Source organism: Sinocyclocheilus rhinocerous, unplaced genomic scaffold (genome assembly GCF_001515625.1).
Source record: "Sinocyclocheilus rhinocerous isolate Xijiao unplaced genomic scaffold, SAMN03320098_v1.1 scaffold64, whole genome shotgun sequence".
Taxonomy (NCBI): Eukaryota; Metazoa; Chordata; class Actinopteri; order Cypriniformes; family Cyprinidae; genus Sinocyclocheilus; species Sinocyclocheilus rhinocerous.
The window spans coordinates 763,444-786,296 of record NW_015659929.1 but is presented as its reverse complement, the minus strand read 5'-3'; the positions used below and the strand labels follow the sequence as shown (position 1 = coordinate 786,296).

The window sequence follows — 22,853 nt, the reverse complement described above, 5'->3', positions numbered from 1 at the left end:
AAGCTAAGGCGAGTTTTTGCATAGTTGAGTTGCAGTCTTCTTCTGTCTGTCCAAGTATGACACAATGCATGATCAGATATTTGGTATTTGAAATAAATAAGATGAGGTCTAATTGTAGTCCATACATGCTGGAAGAATTTGCAATTATCTAGGTTACATTTATCATTGTTCTGCCAATTCTCACAGACGAAATCCATTCGTTTTGATAAGAATTCATGCAACCAGGTATTTCGTGTGAGACTGGCAAATGCGCCCATGCAGATTTCGCAAAGGGTTCATGTTGGCGATTCACAAAAGAACTGATCAATAGAAAGCCGCTTGGTTTGAAAGTGACTTCTGTGACTTCACACATTGTTACGCTATTAACAGTAGAGAATTTTGCAAGCATTTTTCACCAAAATTGCATTAATATGATGCATCTTTAGTTAGACTTAAAAAAAAGATATATTGCTTTATTCCTACTGCAATAAATTTAAAGTGCACGTAAACACACTTGTAGATGATTAAACACACATTAAAACTGACTGAATTATCTCCAATTTAATAATAAAAAAATAGCTTTTTCCTCTTTTTCTATAAGGAAAGCAAAATTACAGCGAGGCACTTACAGTACAATGGAAGTGAATGGGGCCAGTCCATAAATGTCAAATGACTTTGTTTCAGCTGTATAGGCTCAAGACATTAAAATCATATTAACAAGCATTTTGCTTACTAACCTGTTACAGTATGTGTAAAGTTGTATTCAAATGTACAATTTAATTTAACATGAAAAGAGCACCATAAAATGACTCACTCAAATCACATCCTCAGTTTTTTTTTTAAAGAAAACAAGAGAAGACAAAATAATTTTTTGTGATAATCAACATTATTCAACAAATACTGTGAGCTGAGCTGAACTTGTATTGAATCGGAATATGTCACTTGATTATGTCACAAAGTCCCTAAAGCATTCAGATGGGAGTAGTTTGCGTCAGTACAGTTTATTACCGTTTTCGATTTAATAAACTTTGAAAGAGCAAGATGCTGCTGCAGTCTGTTCCATTCAGCTTGAGTTCATCTCAGGTGACAACTCTTGGCTGAACAGTTGGATAATACTATGCGACTGTGTGGTCAAACAGTAATAAATTACATGAGTAAGGCATTCACTCCGCAGTGGTGTGGATTGCCTGAACAGTTTCACTGCGCTGGGAGTGGTCACATTTAATACACTATGTGTGTGTGTGTGTGTGTGTGTGTGTGTGTGCGTATCTGAGGCTTCATGTGATCTGTGACATGCTGTGTTGAACACAAGATTAACTAAGTGACACTGTGATAGCCAGGCATCGTGAAGCGCACTGGAGTCCTCTTTCAAAACAAGACTCTTCTTCCTCTACTCTCTTTCCCTCTCACTACAGTCATTCTGTATTCCTGAGATACATTTGCATAAGAAATAAGATCTGATGAGTCATGTAGACTGTATTGATGACATTCCACCATCCCACCCAATCTATTTATTGTAAAACCAAACAGGAGTTTTATAGGAAATTTACATGTAAAAATTACAATAACTGGCCTATTGAGGGCACTAAAATATTTGTATTGAAATGATCTTAAAATGCTTTTTCATTGGGTGGAACAAATTTTCTATAAATGGTTTCTATAAAAATTTACTATGTTGCCTTAAATCCATGCATTAAAAACTTTACAGCTATATTTTATGTCTCCACATGCAGTGTGAGCACCTGTGGTGGCTGTTTTCCCAGATGCCAGAGGCACAGCATTCAGCAACAAGAAATAAACTTCAGTCAGCATGATAACTTCACGGCTAGTGTGTCAGATTACATTGCGAGAGGTTTTTTTGCACATATGCCTACATGCCATATTACTGCTCATGAATTATTCAGCTGACACGCTACTGATTCTCCTTTGCTCTTATATTTTACTATATTGATGGCAAATTTACACTGCAAAGGTGGCACAGAAACACTCCAGAAGTGGGACTTAGGTGTCTTTACACTGCTGCTCAGAGGTGGCATAAATGCATTTACACAGCAATTTGCTGTATACTGTTATACTAAGAGCTGAGTCTTTTGGCCGGCACAGAGCAGCCTTAACTTAGCTGTGTAAAGATGTCTTGTGTTTGACTGTGGGGCGATTCAGAGAAGAAACAACAGCTCTGACACAGGCCAGTGCTATCTCATGACCAATTCGTACGTATTTTCCAAGGGGGCTAATTCGTACAAACTCGCTGGTACGATTTTGTACGATTTGTCTAGACCCCAGTAACGGGTAGGTTTAGGGTCGGGGTTAGGGGTAGGTCGTTCGTACGAATTCATACGAATTGGGGAACTTGTAAAAAAATAAAAATTCATACGAACTGGGGAACGCATTTTGGTTTTAGGACAACTTTGATGAAAGGCTTTGATCCACTTCAAATGTTGACTACTGTACATACGATTTAGCAAAAATCGTACGAATTTGTATGAGTGAGGTCGTACAAATTCATACAAATTAGCCACCTCGTAAAATATGTATGAATTGCCATGAGATCGGGTTGCACAGGCAGAACTTTTATGTGCGAAATAAGTGCGTGAGTGTCACAGCGCTATTAGTAGCAAGCACTCTGATAAATAATATTACACGGCTCACAGGAATACTTGATTCTCATTGGTCAACTGCACTATCCAGCAATCAAACACTGAATAATATTCACCATCGCCTATGGTAACACTGTTTATCAGGCACTACTTTCATGTCTCGCGTATCACACCGCGGACTCACACTCATTTCACAACCAGAACTGGTGCCATCTTGCATCTCAGTTATCGATTATATAGTAAAAATGACCTCAGTGGACTTCAGTATTAATCTTATTGTAATATTGTTGCAGTGTTTGCCTTGTTGCTATGCTGATTATTTTGTACGTTGTAATGGATTTTTTTTCTTAGCGGAGAGTAGTTTCAAATCAAATCAATATTTCATATATTTATTTGGTGAGAAGCCACATCATACACTGGATAATGTGCAGTTCATACTGCAAAATAAACCCCTTCAAAGTGATACAAGATATGGGAAGAAAAAATAAAGACTTACTTTGGTCCATACTTTCTGTCAATTTGGAATTAGTGAGGAACAAATGAGGAGCAGGACCAGGATGTTCGAAAACAATAGCTTCCTCCCCCACCTGGAATTCAGGGAAATTTGAGAAAACCACAGCCAGTAAAAACAGCAACCTTAAAGGTAGGAGTAAAAAAGGCAAATATGTAGGGGGCGTATTGAAAGGAAGGCTAATATGCAGAAACAACAGGCAATGAAGGCAATATCTCATCATGGCCTAAGAGCACATGGTGGGACTCTTAAATGAGTCTTGATTGTACTGAGCAATTTTGAACTCAGCAGAGCACTCAATTAAGGCGAGCGATTAACAGCGGATCTGACTTGTCCTGCTCCCTGTGATGTCACCGTTCTTGGAGTGTGGCAGCCATAGCAGGTGTCTGATTTGACCAAAGCACTGGCCAGCAGCTTATATCATTAATAAAGCCCAAGAGTCAACCTATCAACACTGCAGTACACTCCATTTTATGCCATTTTCTCCACATGAGGCTTTCCTTTCTCCTGCTTTGCTTTTAAATGTAGTCCTACGAGACCTATACTTCAAACCAACATGCCTCCCGAATTAATTTTGCGGTAGACATTTCTATGTAACGCTGAATGGTACAATAAATCTGACTTCATTTTGAGGGGAGCTTTTCAGAAACACAAAATGTGCCATGATTTGGTCTCCAGTGGTCATTTTTGAGAAGATTAAACTCTGCTCTTAAAGTTTAGTCAAAGTGCACCGAGGTTACCTTTCATTAGTCTAGTTAAGTTTGCCGTGCCTTTTTAGCCAGACTCGTAGTTAAAATCCAACGTAAACCAGATATAGCGTTTCTCTCACATAAGCTCTGTGACAGCATAGTGCTCAGTTCTCCTTTAGTGCGAGCAGCTCTAAAACCGTGTGTGTAATTGCGAGTGTGCGCGCCGTTCGCCGAGAGTCAACCAGTGTGCACTGTACCTCCTTCAAACGTCTTCCCAGTCAATGGAAAAACAAAGGTCAGGACTCTGGAAATGTCACTCAGTCCCTGGCTTGGCACTTAGAGGTCCAAGGGAACCCGGAGGGGGGGCTTGGCCTGGCTGCAGGTTCCGGGGGTACAGAATAATGTGTCGCACGGCTGCCGCTGCTTCCTCTTCCCCTGGTGGTTGGGGGCAGGCAAAGAGGCACGGTGGGGGCTCATTGTTACACTGCCTTTTCCATCAGCTGTCAGGAGAGCAGGGGGCCCGGCTAAATGGGCACTCTAAAATACTGCACGCCGGGGAGTTGGCCCTCTCAAAAATATACAGTATACCTAGCGAGTGGAAAGGATGGATTTAAAGCTTTCATATTTAATCACAAAAATGACATTTATACATTATGCGTAATAGGCGCCCTCATTTTCACTTCTTTCATATATGCTTGTTTGTCAACACTTGTGTTAGGGCGTAGGAATGCATACTGTGCCGTTACCAAGAACACTTGAGCCAACAAAATTATTACCGAAAGCAGTATTTCAAAGTCCCAGGAATTTATGCTGCAGCTTCCTAACATCCAAAATATTATATTGGATTACACTCTTAAAAATAAAGGTTCTTTATTGGCGTTGATGGTTCCATGAAGAACCTCTAAAGGGTTAGTTCACCCAAAAATGACAATTCTGTCATTAATTACTCACCCTCATGTTGATTCCAAACCTGTAAGACCTTCGTTTATCTTCAGAACACAAATTAAGATATTTTTGATGAAATCCGAGAGCTCTCTAACCCTCCATAGACAGCAAGGGTCCTACCACGATCAAGGCCCAGAAAGGTAGTAAGGACATCGTTAAAATAGTCCATGAGACATCAGTGGTTCAACCGTAATTTTACGAAGCTACGAGAATTCTTTTTGTGTGCAAAGAAAACAAAAATAATGACTTCATTCAGCGATTTCTTAACTTCCTGGACAGTCCTCCGCCATTTTCGATGCATCGATATCATATCGAAATGATTGAATAAAGTCGTTATATCAGTTTTCTTTGCACACAAAAACTATTCTCGCAGCTTCGTAAAATTACGGTTGAACCACTGATGTCTCATGGACTATTTTAACGATGTCCTTACTACCTTTCTGGGTCTTGATCGTGTAAGGACCCTTGCTGTCTATGGAGGGTTAGAGAGCTCTCGAATTTCCACAAAAATATCTTAATTTGTGTTGCGAAGATGAACGAAGGTCTTACGGGTTTGGATCGACATGAGGGTGAGTAATTAATGACAGAATTGTCATTTTTTGGTGAACTATCCCTTTAACATCCACAGAACATTTTCATTATACTAAATAGTGGAAAAGGTTCTTCAGACTATTAAGAAAAAAGGTTATTTTAAGAACTGTTCACTGAAAGGTTCTTTTGGGAAACAAATATGGTTCTTCTATGAAAACCCACTTTTGGAACCTTTATTTTGAAGAGTTTACTATTAACTTTCAAAAGTGCCACATGCTAATGAGAGCATACACCATCCAGGAGTGTCCTTTCACTATCATACACCTTCCATATAGGGGTAAAAAAAACTGTGTAAAAGGAGGAACCAGCTCCACTAACATTTAGGGCCTTATTCATTTTGCTTCAGAATAACTACAGACAAAGGGTGAAAATACAGACTGTACTTCCATACAATAAAGAGTGGAAACCAATGAGAGAAACAGAGAAGGGAGCGAGAGAGGGAGAGCAAGAAGGAAGCTGATCAGATGATTATTTCAGCGGAGCAGGATAAGTGGTTGAAACGGAGCCGTGTTTGTCGCTGCGCTGCGGGTGATCAAGGTGAAGAAGAAGAAAAGGGCCAGCCACGCCCCCGAGCACACCTGAGATTGCGTTACCTGCCGTCTCTCAAGCGTCATACTGGGAGCGTGGAAACCCGAGCGCAGCCACGAGAAGAAATCTGGCCATCAGTCAAGTGCTTTTGTTTGCAGTTCTACGAACAGGCCGGATCTTGTTTCTCTGCTCCAGAAACAAGGAACCTAACCAGAGGAACAGCAGAAGAGCATCTGAATACAGCTACAAATTTCCCAGACTAAATCATTTGTTACAACAGACCTGTCTCTGGAAACTTGAATAAATCGGTTAAAAAATGTCACTGTTTATTTTACCTGTATCAAGGTCAGTGCCAACTTACTTTATGACAGTTTCTGATTTGGCTGACTTCAGTTATATTTGCACATTTAAAAAAAAAATTTGAAGGTTGTAGAAAAGATATCACAGTGTCCTGGCAAATATCTCAATTCAAGTTAGCTTGTTTTTATAAACACTATGGGTTCATCTTCATCCAAATCTCAGGATGTGGACACAATGTCATGGACACAATAATGCCCAGGTATGCTTCATGGTCATATTGAATTCAGAGAGACTTTAAATTATTAAAATACTTAATCTTCTGCACACAATCCTGAGGTAGGAAAAATACTTCTGATGCTAAGATAATTTCTTACATGTGAAGATGTGAAAAGAAAATACTTAATATTTTAAGTCATTTAGATGTGATTGTATTTTATTTGCTTATATTCTGTCAAAAATACGGAGTGATTTATATGAAGTACTTGAGACAAAACTCAAATCATCTAAATGATTTGGGAAAGACACTTTAGATGCATCAGCATGCATCTTTTGATTTGGGCTTTTTCATATTGTCCCTCTCTAATTACACCCATTAGAAAACAGCTGGACATTACAGGACAGAATGAAGGAGTAAACGATTAGAGAAAAACAAGGCACTGAGCGAGAGGTGGAGGGAATTAGGTAGAAGAGAGCGACGGAAATTAAGCATCTGATGTAATAGGACACTGTAAGTAGGCAAGTGAAAGCCTCCTCCTTTCCTCGTTCAGGGATAATTGTTGTTTAGATATACTTTTACCCGTGTCTCACTCTCAGGTCGTGTTTATACAACTTGTTATTGTGGTTTCTCTTTGCCTTTTCTCCATCTTTTCCCTCTCCCTCTTCCTCCTCTTCTTTGTACTTTCTTGCTAAGGGAAAATCTGCGAGGCTTGCTCGCTGGTGCCAGCAACAGTTAATCCTTTTCCAAAGCACCTTAACTATGCTGGGAATTCTGCAGATGCTAAATAAAACAACGGGAACAACCATGCACTTAACACCAGCTCACGCTGGCAAGAGTGCCTCTGTCTTCAGATGCTCCGTTTTTTCATAAGTAGTTCAAAACAATCTGCTGTTGTGTGATAACTGTGTGTTTCTCTTGAGTGAGCTGGTAGCAGGGCCGCGCTGGGTTCAGCAGCACCGCCTCTAATCCCATTATGGCCGTTCACCTCAGATTACATAGAATAAATCAGGAAATATGCAAGGAGGAAATAAGACATTTCTCTGCATTAGTTGACCAAAAGTGTCAAGCATGGATGACCGTCACATTACAAATCAGTTTTTTTGTGTTTGTGTGTTTTACATTGTAAGGCAGTTTTAAGTCATGTCAAAAATTCTTTGTCATGTAAAAAATATATACACTACCAGCTCACTCAAGATCTCTCTATATACATTTATATCTTTTTTTACTTTTATGTTGATCAAAAGATTATTATAATTTATAAAAAATTATTTCTAATTGCAGTTTTGTTGAACTTTGTTAACCAAAGAATCCTGAAAAAATGTCTACTAAAATATTAAACCGAACAATTGTTTTCAACATGGATAATAATACGAAATGTTTCTTGAACACTAAATCAGCATATGTGACCCTGGACCACAAAGCCAGTATTAAGTCGCTGGGGTATATTTGTAGCAATAGCCAACAATACATTGTATGGGTCAAAATGATTGATTTTTCTTTTATGCCAAAAATCATTAGGATATTAAGTGAAGATCATGTTCCATGAAGATATTTTGTAAATTTCTGTGATTTTCTCAATATATTGATTTTTTATGCACCCTCAGATTCCAGATTTTCAAATAGTCCTATCCTAACAAACCATACATCAATGGAAAGCTTATTTATTCAGCTTTCAGATGATGTATAAATATCAATTTCACAAAATTGACCCTTATGACTGGTTTTGTGGTCCAGGGTCACATATTAAAATTGATTTATAAGATTCTGAACGATCATGTGACACTGACAACTGGAGTAATGACTGAAAAAAATTCCTTTTTGCCATCACAGGAATAAATTACTTTTAAAATGTGTGTGTGTGTGTGTGTATGTATGTATGAGATAGATAGATAGATAGATAGATAGATAGACAGACAGACAGACACACACCAAATGTCAGTTAGCATACCAGTTATGACAGTGGAAAAAAAAAACTGAATTTAAAACACATGCATAAAAACTGTTTCATAAGGTGACAGTCATCAATGCTTGACTCTTTTGGTTGTTTGTTTACTGAAGAAGCTTCCTACAAAAAAATATTTTAACTAAACAATTCTTTTAAAAAATACATATATTTATTTATCTTTGTTATTAGTACTTCTGTTGCTCGTAACATGGAGAAGTCAATTGCCCTCAAAAATGAATGAGTTTACAAATGTTGTACCGATAATAATATGAGGATTTTAATGTGATCAAATGCAGCTTAACAGCCTCCCCCCTTTATATCAATCTAAATTTCTCATTTTTCTACACCCATGATAATTGTCTTTGCTTTGAAAGGACATGGGACTTTTTTGTACCCTGAAATGCAACCATCAATCAGTCGTGTTGTTTTGAGATCAATATGATTTAGTGAACTCTCACTCATGTAGACTGGGTTGGAAAAAGAGATGGTGGGAACAGGTGTAGTTTCAATACAGCGCTTATTATCCTTGAGTGATGACCTTCAGTGGCATACTGTACTCCTCTGTAATCATCCTTCACTCTCCATCTCTTTCTCTAAATGCTAACTGGAGCCTTTCAAAGCAGCCAGTGAAAGGCAAAATTGGCCTATTGAAGAAGTTTATTAGAAATTGATCTACTCTTTTCAACTCACACAGGAGCCAGAAGACTTTGAAAACTTGTACGGACATGACACGATCACAGCGCGGTCGCATTCGCGCTCGCAGCCGTCCTTTATTTGAGGAGTCACCCTTAGAACGGTGGGTCAGTGTAGCGAGACGTGAAAAGTCTTATAACGTGTAGGCAGTTAATTATGTTAATGTATGAACTGATTGATTTTCGTAGCAGGTCTGGCAAACTGAGGTTTATTTTTATGTGCTTTGGCATTTATGTCCTGTTATGGAACTGTACGGTATTGAGAGATATTCTAAAGTAACGTTAATCTAACCATATGCTCAAGGTTATCTCATGAAGTGGTCTGTTAAAGTTTTACCTGTGGCATATAACACTTGATTCGGCTTCAATCATTAAACTTTGGGGAGCGAGAAAGAGGTGCGGGAAAAAGAGACAGATAAAAGAATCTATGACTTCATCTATGCCTGTAGGGGGAAAAAAGTGAGGTGAGAAATTCAGGTCTGCCTTTTCACACAGGAAAGGAAACTTTTTCATTCTTCTGTGTTGGTAGAGAGTTTGTTTCCTTTACTATTTTTGAGAAAACCATATTTTTTCCAGGAATCTTTGATGAAAAGATTGTTTAAAAACTGCATTTATTTGTAATAGAAATCTTTTGTAACATTATTAATGTCTTTACTGTCACTTTTGATCAATTTAATGCATCCTTGCTGAACAAAATTCTCATTTATTTTTAAGCAACTCAGCTGTTTTCCACGATGATAATAATAAATGTTTCTTGAGCACCAAATCAGCTGAATGATTTCTGAAAGATCATGGAACACTGAAGACTGGAGTAATGATGCTGAAAATTCAGCTTTGCCATCACAGGAATAAATTATATTTTAAAATATAGTAACATAGAAAACAATTGCGTGCTGCAGCCATGGCATCAAAACTCAAGACTAATTCACCACTGGTTTCCTCTAGATTTCCCTACTGGTATAATGGGGCTTTTCAATTCATGAGTAAAATAAAGCCTGTGGTAAACATAACTAGACGATACTTGATGTTTTGATCTACAACATGAATTACACACACCCATGCCAAAAACATGAATTTTGAAGCAGTTATGATTATAAAAAAAAAAAACATGTTTCTAATATGTAACTACATAAAAACATTAGGGGTGTGAGTGTGTGCAGTTTATGTTTTAGAGCAAAATGTCAAAGTATTGTCATATGTTAACCACAGACTTGATTTTACTCATGAACTGAAAAACCCCATGAGGGAAATCTCAAGGGAACCACTGGTGAATTTCACCAAATTTACACTGCAAAGGTGGCACAGAAGCACTTCTGAAGCGGCATTTAGGTGTCTTTACACTTACTGTTTAATGCTGCTCAGATGTTGTATAAAAACATTTGTAAAGCAATTACAACTCTGATACGGGGCTGAGGTGAGTCATGGCAGGCATAATTTAGTCTGGCTTTTATGTGGCATTGCATCTTTACACTGAATTTTGAGCAGGCACAGAGCAGCCTTAACATGCCTGTGTAAAGATGCCTTTAGTCTTCCAGATTTTGACGCCATGGCTGCACTATTCAATATTACTGTTTTTTTGATCAAAATGCAGCTTTGGTGAGTATTTTTCACAAACATAAAAAATCACCTAAAAATAAACTTTTGAACTTCAGTGTAATTAGATCAAAAGGTGAGAAACTTGTTTTGATTCGACCTGAATGCAATTTCAAAGGGCATCAAATGTGTCAGTATGTAAGGTCATTATTACAAATGGATCCTCTTTAGCTGCGATTTTGGTTATCATTGAACGCTATATTTCAGTGACCCTTGTAAAAAGGATCCTGTGTCCATCACATTGATATTGTAATCTAGTCCATCTAAATGGCTGAGTCTGTTGATCACTCACTGTTCACCACTGGTTTCCTCTAGATTTCCCTACTGGTATAATGGGGCTTTTCAATTCATGAGTAAAATAAAGCCTGTGGTAAACATAACTAGACGATACTTGATGTTTTGATCTACAACATGAATTACACACACCCATGCCAAAAACATGAATTTTGAAGCAGTTATGATTATAAAAAAAAAAAACATGTTTCTAATATGTAACTACATAAAAACATTAGGGGTGTGAGTGTGTGCAGTTTATGTTTTAGAGCAAAATGTCAAAGTATTGTCATATGTTAACCACAGACTTGATTTTACTCATGAACTGAAAAACCCCATGAGGGAAATCTCAAGGGAACCACTGGTGAATTTCACCAAATTTACACTGCAAAGGTGGCACAGAAGCACTTCTGAAGCGGCATTTAGGTGTCTTTACACTTACTGTTTAATGCTGCTCAGATGTTGTATAAAAACATTTGTAAAGCAATTACAACTCTGATACGGGGCTGAGGTGAGTCATGGCAGGCATAATTTAGTCTGGCTTTTATGTGGCATTGCATCTTTACACTGAATTTTGAGCAGGCACAGAGCAGCCTTAACATGCCTGTGTAAAGATGCCTTTAGTCTTCCAGATTTTGACGCCATGGCTGCACTATTCAATATTACTGTTTTTTTGATCAAAATGCAGCTTTGGTGAGTATTTTTCACAAACATAAAAAATCACCTAAAAATAAACTTTTGAACTTCAGTGTAATTAGATCAAAAGGTGAGAAACTTGTTTTGATTCGACCTGAATGCAATTTCAAAGGGCATCAAATGTGTCAGTATGTAAGGTCATTATTACAAATGGATCCTCTTTAGCTGCGATTTTGGTTATCATTGAACGCTATATTTCAGTGACCCTTGTAAAAAGGATCCTGTGTCCATCACAACGATATTGTAATCTAGTCCATCTAAATGGCTGAGTCTGTTGATCACTCACTGTAAGGGGTGTCAAAGGTCAGCTGCAGTAAGAGCTATCAGTGACATGCAGAGGAAACTGAGTCGTTGTTTCTTATGGTCACCCCCTGACCCCTCATTAACCTAATCTCCTCTACTTAAAATAATCACCAAACTGTGTGTGAGAGTGTGTTTGCCCGTGTTTTTGATTGAGAGAGACAAAATGCCTATGGATTTTTGTTTGCATCTGTGTATTGTATACACTAAAAGATTTCTCGCCTAACAGTGTAAAAGGATTGGCATTTTTGGCAGCGGTCTCAGGTATTGGCTCTGCGCCTCAAGAGAGAAATAACAGCTTTTTGTCAGCCCTGCAGAGAAATACTGCCACATTAGAAACAGAGGAACCACAGCCGTTTAAAACAGCTCCGCTGCTCAGCGTATTAAGTCCATCAGCCATAAAGTCATCACTGTGTTTAAGGTTACTCTTCACAGAAACTGCATTACTCTTTTTTTCAGCAAACACATTAGAGGTGCAGGGTCAGAGTAATACACATACTCACAAGGAGCTGACTGAAACAGAGACCAGCATGTGCATGAATCATCGCAGTAATAGCTCATACTACTCAGCTCACACTTTCGCTGGGAGCCTGGCCTCAATGCATGTCTGTGTAGTGTAAAGAGAGTACTGGCTGAATGTTCTGAAGATTAATTACTTTTTTTATTATTACTAGTAAGTAATTAAAATAGAGTGCATGCAGGGAAAAATAAAAGTCGTCCACTGGAAAGTCCACGGGAGTTACTCGGTCAGAAAACAGTGTGAATGCACAATTTATTACAATTTATTACAGCCAGATGATTCAAATACAAATTATCCTGTGTTAATGCCAATATAATATGACCACTCCCGATATTTTTAAATCCTGTTCTGGCTGATTTTTAATTGCATGAGATCTTGGGACAGAAATGTAATGTTTTATATTATCATACAAATTATAAATATTGTACAAACACACAAACCTATAGACATTTAATTTAGTATCAAATATGGTAATGGACATTTAAATATGTAAAACCAGAAAGTCAAACATTTTAGCTCCCATGTTTATTAATTATTAATTATAAATTAAATATGAAATACATTTTCATAAAATACCATATTTAAAACTATGTTGTCAGGTACAGAGTGTAAGCACATGTGTCTAATTCTGTATTTTTAGCTAAGCAGAATTATGAATATTTCTGTGTCACCATTGCCCTTTGAATAGGGAAGGACCAAGTCCAAGCTTTTCAAGTTCAACCTGATGTAATAGCAAATGTAGCATTTTAATGAACAGTGCTTTTTGTTAACTGCTTATTACATGTCTTAGAAGTAATAACATTAAAAAAACAACTCTATTCTGGCATTGGTGGAAGTATAATGAGAGGATCATATCGTGGCATGACCATATTGTTACACCCCTTCCAAATATAAATATATACGCTCACATACATGTGTGTGTTAATTCAATAAGCACACACACTCACACATTGAAAGGTGGCTGGTCAATCTGACTGACCTGAAGGTTGAACTCAATCTAAATGCGTTTTTAAGTATTTGAGGAAAGTAACCACTAGGGCTAAAAAACCTTTGTATATGAACACAGGGAGTCCATCTATATGTAAGTGCTGAAACAATTAGAGGGAAAGCTGCTTATTATTAACCATATGAGTGCAACCTTACTCACACCAGGGGCTTGATGCTGCAGACCACAAACTAACCGCAAACGCATTAAAAACAATACAATCTATATGTTTACAGTAGGTTTGTCCATTCATATAGAAGGACACCGTGTATTGATACCCATTTTTTTCCCCTAACATTGAGCGCAATACGCTGCAAAACAAAAAATAAATTTCTTTTGGTAAATGCTTTGAGTAGAAAAGATATCTGTGTGTTTAGTTTACGATAACTTGAGTACATGTGCCCGAGTCGTGCTGCGGGGGATCTCATTAAAGCTCACTGTAGAGCCCCAGTCTTGATCTGAGCCAGACAGGCCATGTGTTCAGTAGTAAGGTGCACTGAAGCAACAGACACACATAAGCTTTTTCAGTGTTAGAAGAAGAACAAAAACAATTATGCACCAAATTTCGGCGTATTCTGCCAGGAACCTATGCATGCATAAAAGTGAGTCTCTGTAATGCATGTAAGCAGACACTAGAAAGAATAAGCAAGTGTGAGAGAAGGAGGGACGGGGAAATAGATGGGGGGCAGCAGCAGCAGCAAAGAAGCAGTTATACAGCAGACAAAAGAGGACACAGAAGCGGGAAGTAAGTTGCTGAGCTAGAGCACCCAGTGCAGTGAAAATGTGGCAAAACGCCCCATCCCTTTACAATGTCATTTCAGCCCAGCACAGTCTTTAAGTAATAACACTCAGTGGGGTGTGTCATTATCACCCCTAACCCCGCTGCCCCCAATCCATCACGCAGTCCTCAGGGCAGGTACTTCAACTGTCACCGACTGTCCACGCGGACTCCATCCACTTCTACAGCTTTAGCCCGCACTGCTGTACACACTTCCATATCCTTGCCTGGCTTTATTAAAAAAAGGGGCCCATACAGCCAAGAGCAACAAAATCAATGACCAATCCATAAACATCAACTTCTTTTATTGTTGTTTCTTTCTGTCTCTCTCTCCCTCTTTCAGATGTAAAAGCAACACAATCAGACACAGTCAAAGTTTATCCCATCACAAAATACAGAAGCACAGTGGGACTCCAGCAGCGATAAAACACAAACAATTCTCAGGCCTATTTTCTGACCCCTGCTGAGAGGAAGGGCACCTTGTGAGATGGGTCAAACTAGATGCGAGAAAAACGTAATTTACAGTTGAAGTTGTCATTCTTTTTGTATATTTGCCACAAGTTGTTTTCTAGGCGCATATTTGATCTCAGACTGAAAAATGGGAGAAAGCCAAACAAAAACAAAGACTGATCAGTACCAAGTAACTAGGCTTGTAAAATGGCACAGTAAATAGATTTTTCAAATAACTACTCAAAATCTTTTTGTCTGCATAAACGAATTCAAGTCTGCCTTTGTGCTAAAATACCTATTATTCACCAAGTGATATGCTTATTACTTTGTGTTCAATTCATTCGCTATGACAAGCAGGACTAACATATTCATATTCTTTATTAGATTTGTCCAAAAACCTGAGGCACTAACTTTGACCATCAATTTTAAATTCAAACAACTCACACGAGATATGCAGAGGCGAGGCTAATCGATGAATAGTATCGTATCGTAATCGTATTACTATTGAGTAGGCTACTAATAAACTTATTAACTTAGATTTATTTGAAGATTTGTCGCTTGTGTTATAGCCCATAGAGAACGTATGCGGACGTGTGTTTGAGTCGCGTTCATTTCAGGACCTGGACAGCTCCTCAAAAACTTCAGAGCAAGTCTCATTTATCTCTTCAGCTGTAGCCTAAATGGTTTTTGATCTAAACTGTCAACTTTTATGGGAAAATCGCGAGTATTTCAAATTCCCTTCCTGTTCGCACAGACTTCGGCTTACAGTAGCGTTGTGTTGGAAGTGAAGGAAGAGTGTATTGGGAGAGAACAGTAGCATTGCAGCTGCGCTGAGCTGTGAAATTCGCCGAACAATTGGGATCACTGTTCGTCTTCCTCTCGCCTTTCCCCTCAATTAGCATAGTCCGTTGTGGTTGATTGACTACCATAGCCGGGCCGGGTAAGTGCTTTTGTCCTCTAATCACATGAGGACAGCAGGGGTGACAGGACACAGGTGAGGCCAAGACTGGAATAGATTTATAGCATATTTATAAGGCTAAGCATGGGAACTGAAACATGCCTAAATCTCAGAGACCTTTGCCATTTGTATAATTCAGGAATCAAAGCCAACATAGTCTTTATCTATAGACTGCCACAATATGGTTACTTCCGAGTCCCAAAACCCACGCACAACGGCTTAACGGGACAATCCGGGGCACGGGAGAAACTGATTGTGAATGGGTGTATGCGTCCCGCTGATCTCAATTAGCCCATGTTGACTCTGCGGAGGATTAAATTAGCCGCATAAAGTAAGACTGAGCCCTCACTCAATCTGAGGAAATATTGGCAGAACACATACTCTCCATATGTGCACGGTATTTTGATGCTACATTCCAAATGTTTCATATTTAATAAGTCATTATTTTACTTTAAAAGTTTAATTGTGGACAGTGGTTTTAACCTAATTAAAATGAGGGAGAAAAAAATGATATCTTTAATAATAATAATATAATATCTATCTAGTTAACCACACACGTTAACACGATAAATGTAGTTGTATGTGATGTTGACAGGAAGAAAGACAAACACTGGTCACTGAACTGACATTTATACAGCAATTTCTCTTTTAGTAGTGTATAATAACATAATAACAATTTCACGCACCTGTTCCAAACCTAATCTCAAGCTCCTCTTCAGCGCAAAGCTAAAACTTCAACATGACAGAACCTCTTCTTAAATCCCAATAGAGCAATAAACACTAACAAGCCTCCCCTTTGTTTCATATTGCTCGAAAACACATAAATTAACACAATTTCAATACTACTCTCTCCATTCAGTTATATGCAAAAGCATGCTGGAAGCTGAAAATGCTATAACAAAAATGAACACCAAGTATACTTCTGTGTTACAAATTTACGTGGAATGAGCTAAATAAAATTGTTACAAACTGTTTTAATTCAATTTTATGTGAAGTGCACAAGCTTATATATAGACTAAAAGAGAAATGACAGTGGGCCTAATTTTATTCAGCAAGCAAAACCATTAAAAAGTGTCATATCGCCCACGAGTGAGCTACCACTGGGCTAAACTTAGCAAAAACTAGGAGTTATTAAACTTGTGAGAGGCAACAGGAAGCAGTGGTAATACTGTAGGCAGATGCGTCGCCGCGCCCTGATTATTATTCCCGCCTGTCGCTTGCTGTAATGAGCGCGCGGCCGACTGTTGGCGCGCTGATTACTGGTCCTTGGGGATCCTGTGTTTTTCCTGAGTAATTGATAGTTAGACTCCGCTCTAATTAAATACGCTGTCTGCTTCATTGATGTAGATTTTTCGCACCAGAGAAATGAATTGGGCACGGTGAGGGAGAACAGGCCTTTACGTTTTATGAATCGTCGTTAACCCCGAACCTCATTTCATTCTAGATTATTCAGAATGCATATGGCAAACATGAAAACAGAAATGCGTTTCCGATGCGAACCAGGCATTTCACTGTCCTGAGGAGACTGGGCTTCGTTTTAATAGGCCTTCGGAAAGTTTCTCCTCCCTTCCCTTTTTGCTCACAAGGGAGAGGACATTTAAGGTGTTCTTTTCCCACTAAATCCCTGGCTGCTTTGCGGGACGCTTTGCTTTTTGTGTGGTCTCCCGGCTTGTCTTTCTCTGTCACTATAACTCTGAAGGGTTGCCCCGGTTTCCCGCACACCTGCGTGGCTGCCCGGTCCCTTCAGGAATTCGCTGGGGCTTGTAATCAGCTTTGTGGAGCCATTGAGTGCACGGCTCAGTGAAACTTCCCAACCTCACAGCGCGCTGGACCGCTGAATGGGAGTCACAGCGTGGGGCGCCTCTCCAAGCAGCGGGCCTGCCAAATTCCAGCAGAGTCTCTCACAATCATCCTTACACAGACCTCTCTGCCGAACACGAGGGCGAGAGAAAGAGAGAGGGAGAGAGAGAGAAAGACAAAACAGACAGTTAAGGTACGGAAGGCTAGTTTATTAAACAAGCAGTTTGCTTCATAAGCGCCTTGAAAATTCATATATAGTCTTGCATCGGTCAGCTAGCATTTTTTCTTGGATAAAGCAGTCTAGACTTTCTGAACAGCGCTCGTTTTATAATGGTAATTGGATTCGCAGTGATGCACAACAACACGAGAAAATCTGTGAAAAGCAATCCCATGGGTGCATCACTAAATTAGTCCACTGAATTAGCCTACTGTTTGCGCTTCCGAGCAATAATGACGCAATTTAGACAAAAATCGTACTGAAACTTATGGGACTGATTTACATGCGACAATACCCGGGCCCCTGGTCTGTGTCTGCCGCGGTTAAAAGAGACTGTTGGTCACGGTGGGGAACAAATAATTTATAATTAGCTGAAAGACAGCAACATTTTGGTAAATAAAAGTTTGAACAAAGTTGCTTTTTCGTGGCGTTCTGCATACATGCTTAAATTGCTGCTCCGGAATCGCAGGCTGCAGAAATTACGGCGCAGCATCTCGCTACTTGGAAGGGCGCAGGATTAAGAGGCAGCAAGATTGTTAAACATGTCAACGTGTAATTGCACGATAAGGCCCTCGCGAGGAATTTATTGGCCCAGTTGCTATTTCTATTCCTCCATAATCTCGTTCAGCACATTCGTTCCGTGCAATCTGTCTCCGTAATCTTCTGTGACAGAGCAGCGACCAATAGCAGCATACCGGATTTTTTGGAGAAGGGAGAAAATATGCAGAGGCGTGATAAAGTGATGCTAATTATCCCCATTTAGGACAGCGAGTGCAAGAGATCGGGAGTTTTCGTACGAGCCAGCAGTGTTGATGGCTTCCCAGCACAGAATATATCGGTGGCTACAAGATAAGGGTATCGCACGTTGAGACGATTTATTGGTTCGAGTCCACCGCCACCCCTCCCACCTCGCACTCCAACCCATCCTTTTCACCCATCCCACCCCGCGTGCCTTCCCCTCTTTTGGCGGGGTAGTAAATTATTTTGGTTAAATTTACCAGAACGCTTCTCTTTAACCTGGCAAATGCCGTGACTTGGTTCTCCGCCTCTCTATTTTCGGCGCTAATCCGTGTAGTTTTTCATCTGCAGATAAATACAAATGGCTTCTGAGTGGACCTTCTCATGTAGTGTCAATAGTGGAGTGGAGGGCAAAGGAAAGTGTGGGTTCAGAATTATGGAGTTTAATTTAATCATGAAAAAAACATAATTTAATCATGAAAAAAAAACATACACAAATTATATCTACATTATAAAGGAAGAACAACTCGTACAGTTGTCTGTTAAAAATAATTGTAGGTCATGCTGCACCAAGATCGTTAGGTTTGTGATGTACCCTAGGCTATATTACAGTTATAACACTCCTCATCCTGTTCTGCTTCATATTTATTTCAAGTGTGTGAAGTGGCACTTGCAGACTTGAAGGCCTCACATGCGCATCCCAAAAAGAAAAAGGACGTCTGGTGCCATAGTGTGTTGCGGCTTTGCACTTCTGACACTTGTTGCTAAACTAGCCCCAGGGAGACAGCAGGTAATTGCAATAACCTTTGACTCTCTGTCCCAGAGGTCAGCGTCTCTGCTGGCTGATCCCGGTAACTGTCTCTGCTTCAAATCACATTGTGTTCAACCACAGAGATCTTAACGATTGAATTCTTCATATGCAGGGAATCAAGAATAAATAACGAACACAAAACGAACGAACTAGTAAATAACACGAAATGAACACGATTCCACTTTTCATATAATCAGAGACTACAGACGGTGTTAATGCAGTACTACAGAAATATGTAGTTTTGATTAACCGGTGGGCCTACTCAAACATATATTATGTAAATTGTATGAAATCTACTTTTAAAAGAGAAACATTGGCGAAATAGTGGAAACATCTCGAGTAAAAAAAATCGTTACATACATTGTTTTTAAACACGTGAATTAGCCTACTTTTCTCAAATATGTTTTACACAACAAAATCTAGCCATACACAACTGATTCATTACTAGCCAAATTATGGCTCTTATGGTTAAAAAAAAATCAGGTTTGCTATAGAGGTAAAAAAAAAAAAAAAAAGCCAGTTAAACAAAATGTGAACTGAATTGTAAATATTTTTATGATAGACGAAATGACACAGTTAATCCAATTTCATTGCAGGAAAGGTGAAGCAAGTTGTCAAGCCCTTGCCTAAATGATACACATATAATGATAGTTTGTTTTCATTCTTCAAGTACTCAGAATTATACACCTTAGGTAGCAATCAAAGTCTACAATGGAAGAAGCAATGATGAACTGAGTACAGAGTTACATCCTAATTATTTAAGTAAACAAACAATTAACATTATGAATAAACAGATCTGAAGTCTTGTATCTTTAGTAACAAAACACTGAAATTTTGCAAGGGGTTTAACAATATTCAGGTGCATTATCCTAGTTTATTATTGCAATACAAAAATAACTAATAGTATTCTCTCGTTTTTTTAACTCTCTTTATGTATTTTGAATTATTATTTATATATTATTAATTCACCTAAGCAGACGGCTGATTATAAAAGGCAATTGCGCTTGAACTAATGACAAAAGTATGACATCAAAAAACGTCACACACATTTTGAAGCACATTTTTAAAACGTACATTTAAAAAACAACATTAAAGGTCTACATGCCTGTATAATTTCCCCCCTATCTAATACATATTAATTGTAAGAAATTATTCATGTTCCTGACGCGTAAGATCAAGTGTGACCTATTTAGAAATACGTTTTCCCTGTTTTGATGCTTTCAAAGATCTCATTAGCAGCACGTTGAAGCTTGTAAAATACACACAAAAAAATTAAAGGTCTTAAAGCAAAATAAAGCATTAGTAATATCTTCCGACTGATATTTTGTCCTCAATCAACGAAGAGAAAGTGTCCACTAGATAGTGTGGTAAATCAAACACATATTAAATGGCAAATTCTGATGAATTAGGTAACAAAACTAACACCAATTTAGAGCAGAGTAAGTTTTTCTCCAGTTTTATTTAGACCATGAATCAACGCAAGGTTAAGATTTGAACTGGCAGGAATGCATGTCATAAATTATGTACAGCAGCAGTGACGTGCCAGTCTTTTGAAATATTAAAACTTATTCACAATTTACAAGAAATATTACAACATAAATCTGGTACATTAATTCACGTGTACAAACGTATTGATAAATGTAATAAGCAGGAAACTCTTTATGGTCTCTCAAAAACATTTCATGGAGTTATTCACGCTAGACTTTTGTTATTATCAACTCAAAAGTCAATTTGCACAGAAACTTAAATATTTAAAGAATAACAGTATGTCGCATATTTCTTGGCGTGGCCAGAAACGCTGTCAGAATAATTTTTAAAGACGTCATATTTAAACAATGTTTCACTGAAAGTGATACATTTGATAAGATCTCAATTTCTCTCCGAACTGCAATCGAAACAATATTTACCTTTAATTTACAAGAACATCATAAAACATTCTGTACAAAAGTAGCTCAATGACAATCTAAAAAAAAAAAAGAGGTAAATATTTTTGGTGGAGTGTTTCTGAATGCGCGTTACCCATCACTTTCCATCAGCTCTTTCAAATATGCGTCAATGGGACAGTTCCGTTTACTCCGGCAGCGGTGCTCTGATAGTGCTGCGGTAAGGCATGCAGTCTGCTCTGCACAGACGGATCCCCGGACTCGCCGGTCGGTAAATACATGCTAATCATCTCTCTCAAGTCTCCGGCGCAGTGGCCTCGGGAGTGTGTGGTGACCGGAGGGCTTATATTGGGTTCAGACTTGACGAGCGAGCTCAGCGTACCGATGGCGGCAGAAGAAGCGACGACGCTGGAGTTTTGATGCTGCGTGTATGATATCCCACCGTAGCCGGATGGAGAAGCGCTCATGTAGCTCTGGGAGTTCGAGATGGGGCTGTACTGGAGAGCAGTCATATCGTAGCGGTGCATGGGCTGTGGGTTGTGCGGGTGATGGTGATGAGCGTGGTGATGGTGAGACCCACTGCCTGGGTGCTGGCTGTAGGCAAGCTGCGCCTCCTGCATCATCGCAGCCGCTGCTGCCGCGGCGGCCACCTGGCCCGAGTAAGTGCCGTTCGCCCAGCCGTTCATGTGCGCGTAGCCAGCGCCGGCCGAGCCTCCGTGACCCCCAGGACTCTCCAACCTCTGGCCGACCCCTGCAGGACTCATCCCGACCCCGCCACCCGCGCCGCCGAGCAAGCCGCCAGCCAACGAGTACTTGTCCTTTTTAAGCAGGGTCTTGGTTTTGCGCCTCGGTCTGTATTTGTAATCCGGATGCTCCTTCATGTGCATGGCGCGCAACCGCTTCGCCTCATCAATAAAGGGCCGCTTTTCAGCCTCTGACATCACCTTCCACTCAGCACCGAGTCTTTTGCTAATTTCAGAGTTGTGCATTTTGGGGTTCTCCTGAGCCATTTTTCGCCGCTGGCCCCGGGACCAGACCATAAAAGCGTTCATGGGTCTCTTTACGCGGTCTTGGTTGGCTTTGCTCCCCGAGTTTGGACCCGTTTGCCCCGGATTCGTGTTGGTTTGGGGTCCCGGGGAATGAAGGTCCGTTTCCATCATCATGCTATACATTCAAGTGGCTTAGAAGTTCTCAGCTAGCAGAGAAAAAGCATGAACTTTCGGCGCTCTGTAGTCCGCGCTTGAAGCAGGTGCCTCACAAGCCCGTGGAGCTCCGGTGAAATGTGGAATTTAGCTTATTCCCAACCGTCCGCCGTTAGTCTCGGGGTCTCTTTTTGCTCCTGTAGCCTGTTTAGTGTCGTGTCCGACTGCCGTTTCACATCCACATTAATTGAACGTGCATTTGAGTTACTTTTCCTAGTGGAGTTGAAGAGTTAGTTAAAGCGGCGGCCATATGATGCGTTTTGACAGCGATTAAAATGAGCGAGTGGCCAATGGCGTTCCAGTGAGGAGCGATTTGCATGGAGTTCGGTCGAGTGACGTCGACAACGAGGAAAGAACTAGTAGGCGGGGTGCACGGAGGGTCAACACCGCCCGCTCTAAAGTAGAGTAAATACTGAGGTAGCAGTTTGAGCCTCTTCAATGGTTGCAATAAATGAACAAGAGGACAAATGGTAGATTTTATCCATTTAGATGACATTACAAGATACGATCTAATTCTTTATAATAACTGTAATAGCTCCAATGCTCCCCTCGTGACGTCTTGCCAAATCTTTGTGTGTAAAGGGTAGTCAACTACTTGTCAGCTATGTACAGTCCACTGCATGCTGAATGTCTGTGAGTATAAAACTGTTAAAGT

The 22,853-nt window shown here is 39.6% G+C and overlaps 1 protein-coding gene across 1 annotated transcript; it reads right to left on the bottom strand.

The window, feature by feature from the left end:
• Window positions 1-20,574: 20,574 nt before the first annotated feature.
• sox1a (SRY-box transcription factor 1a) lies at window positions 20,575-22,428 on the bottom strand. The gene has a single exon (XM_016533483.1). The coding sequence runs from the start codon at window positions 22,166-22,168 to the stop codon at window positions 21,155-21,157; it is 1,014 nt and encodes a 337-aa protein (XP_016388969.1). The 5' UTR covers window positions 22,169-22,428; the 3' UTR covers window positions 20,575-21,154.
• Between the last annotated feature and the right edge of the window lie 425 nt (window positions 22,429-22,853).

Excerpts from the sequence above, each read along its gene's own strand:
- sox1a (XM_016533483.1), bottom strand. The coding sequence starts at position 22,168 with ATGTATAGCATGATGATGGAAACGGACCTTCATTCCCCGGGACCCCAA.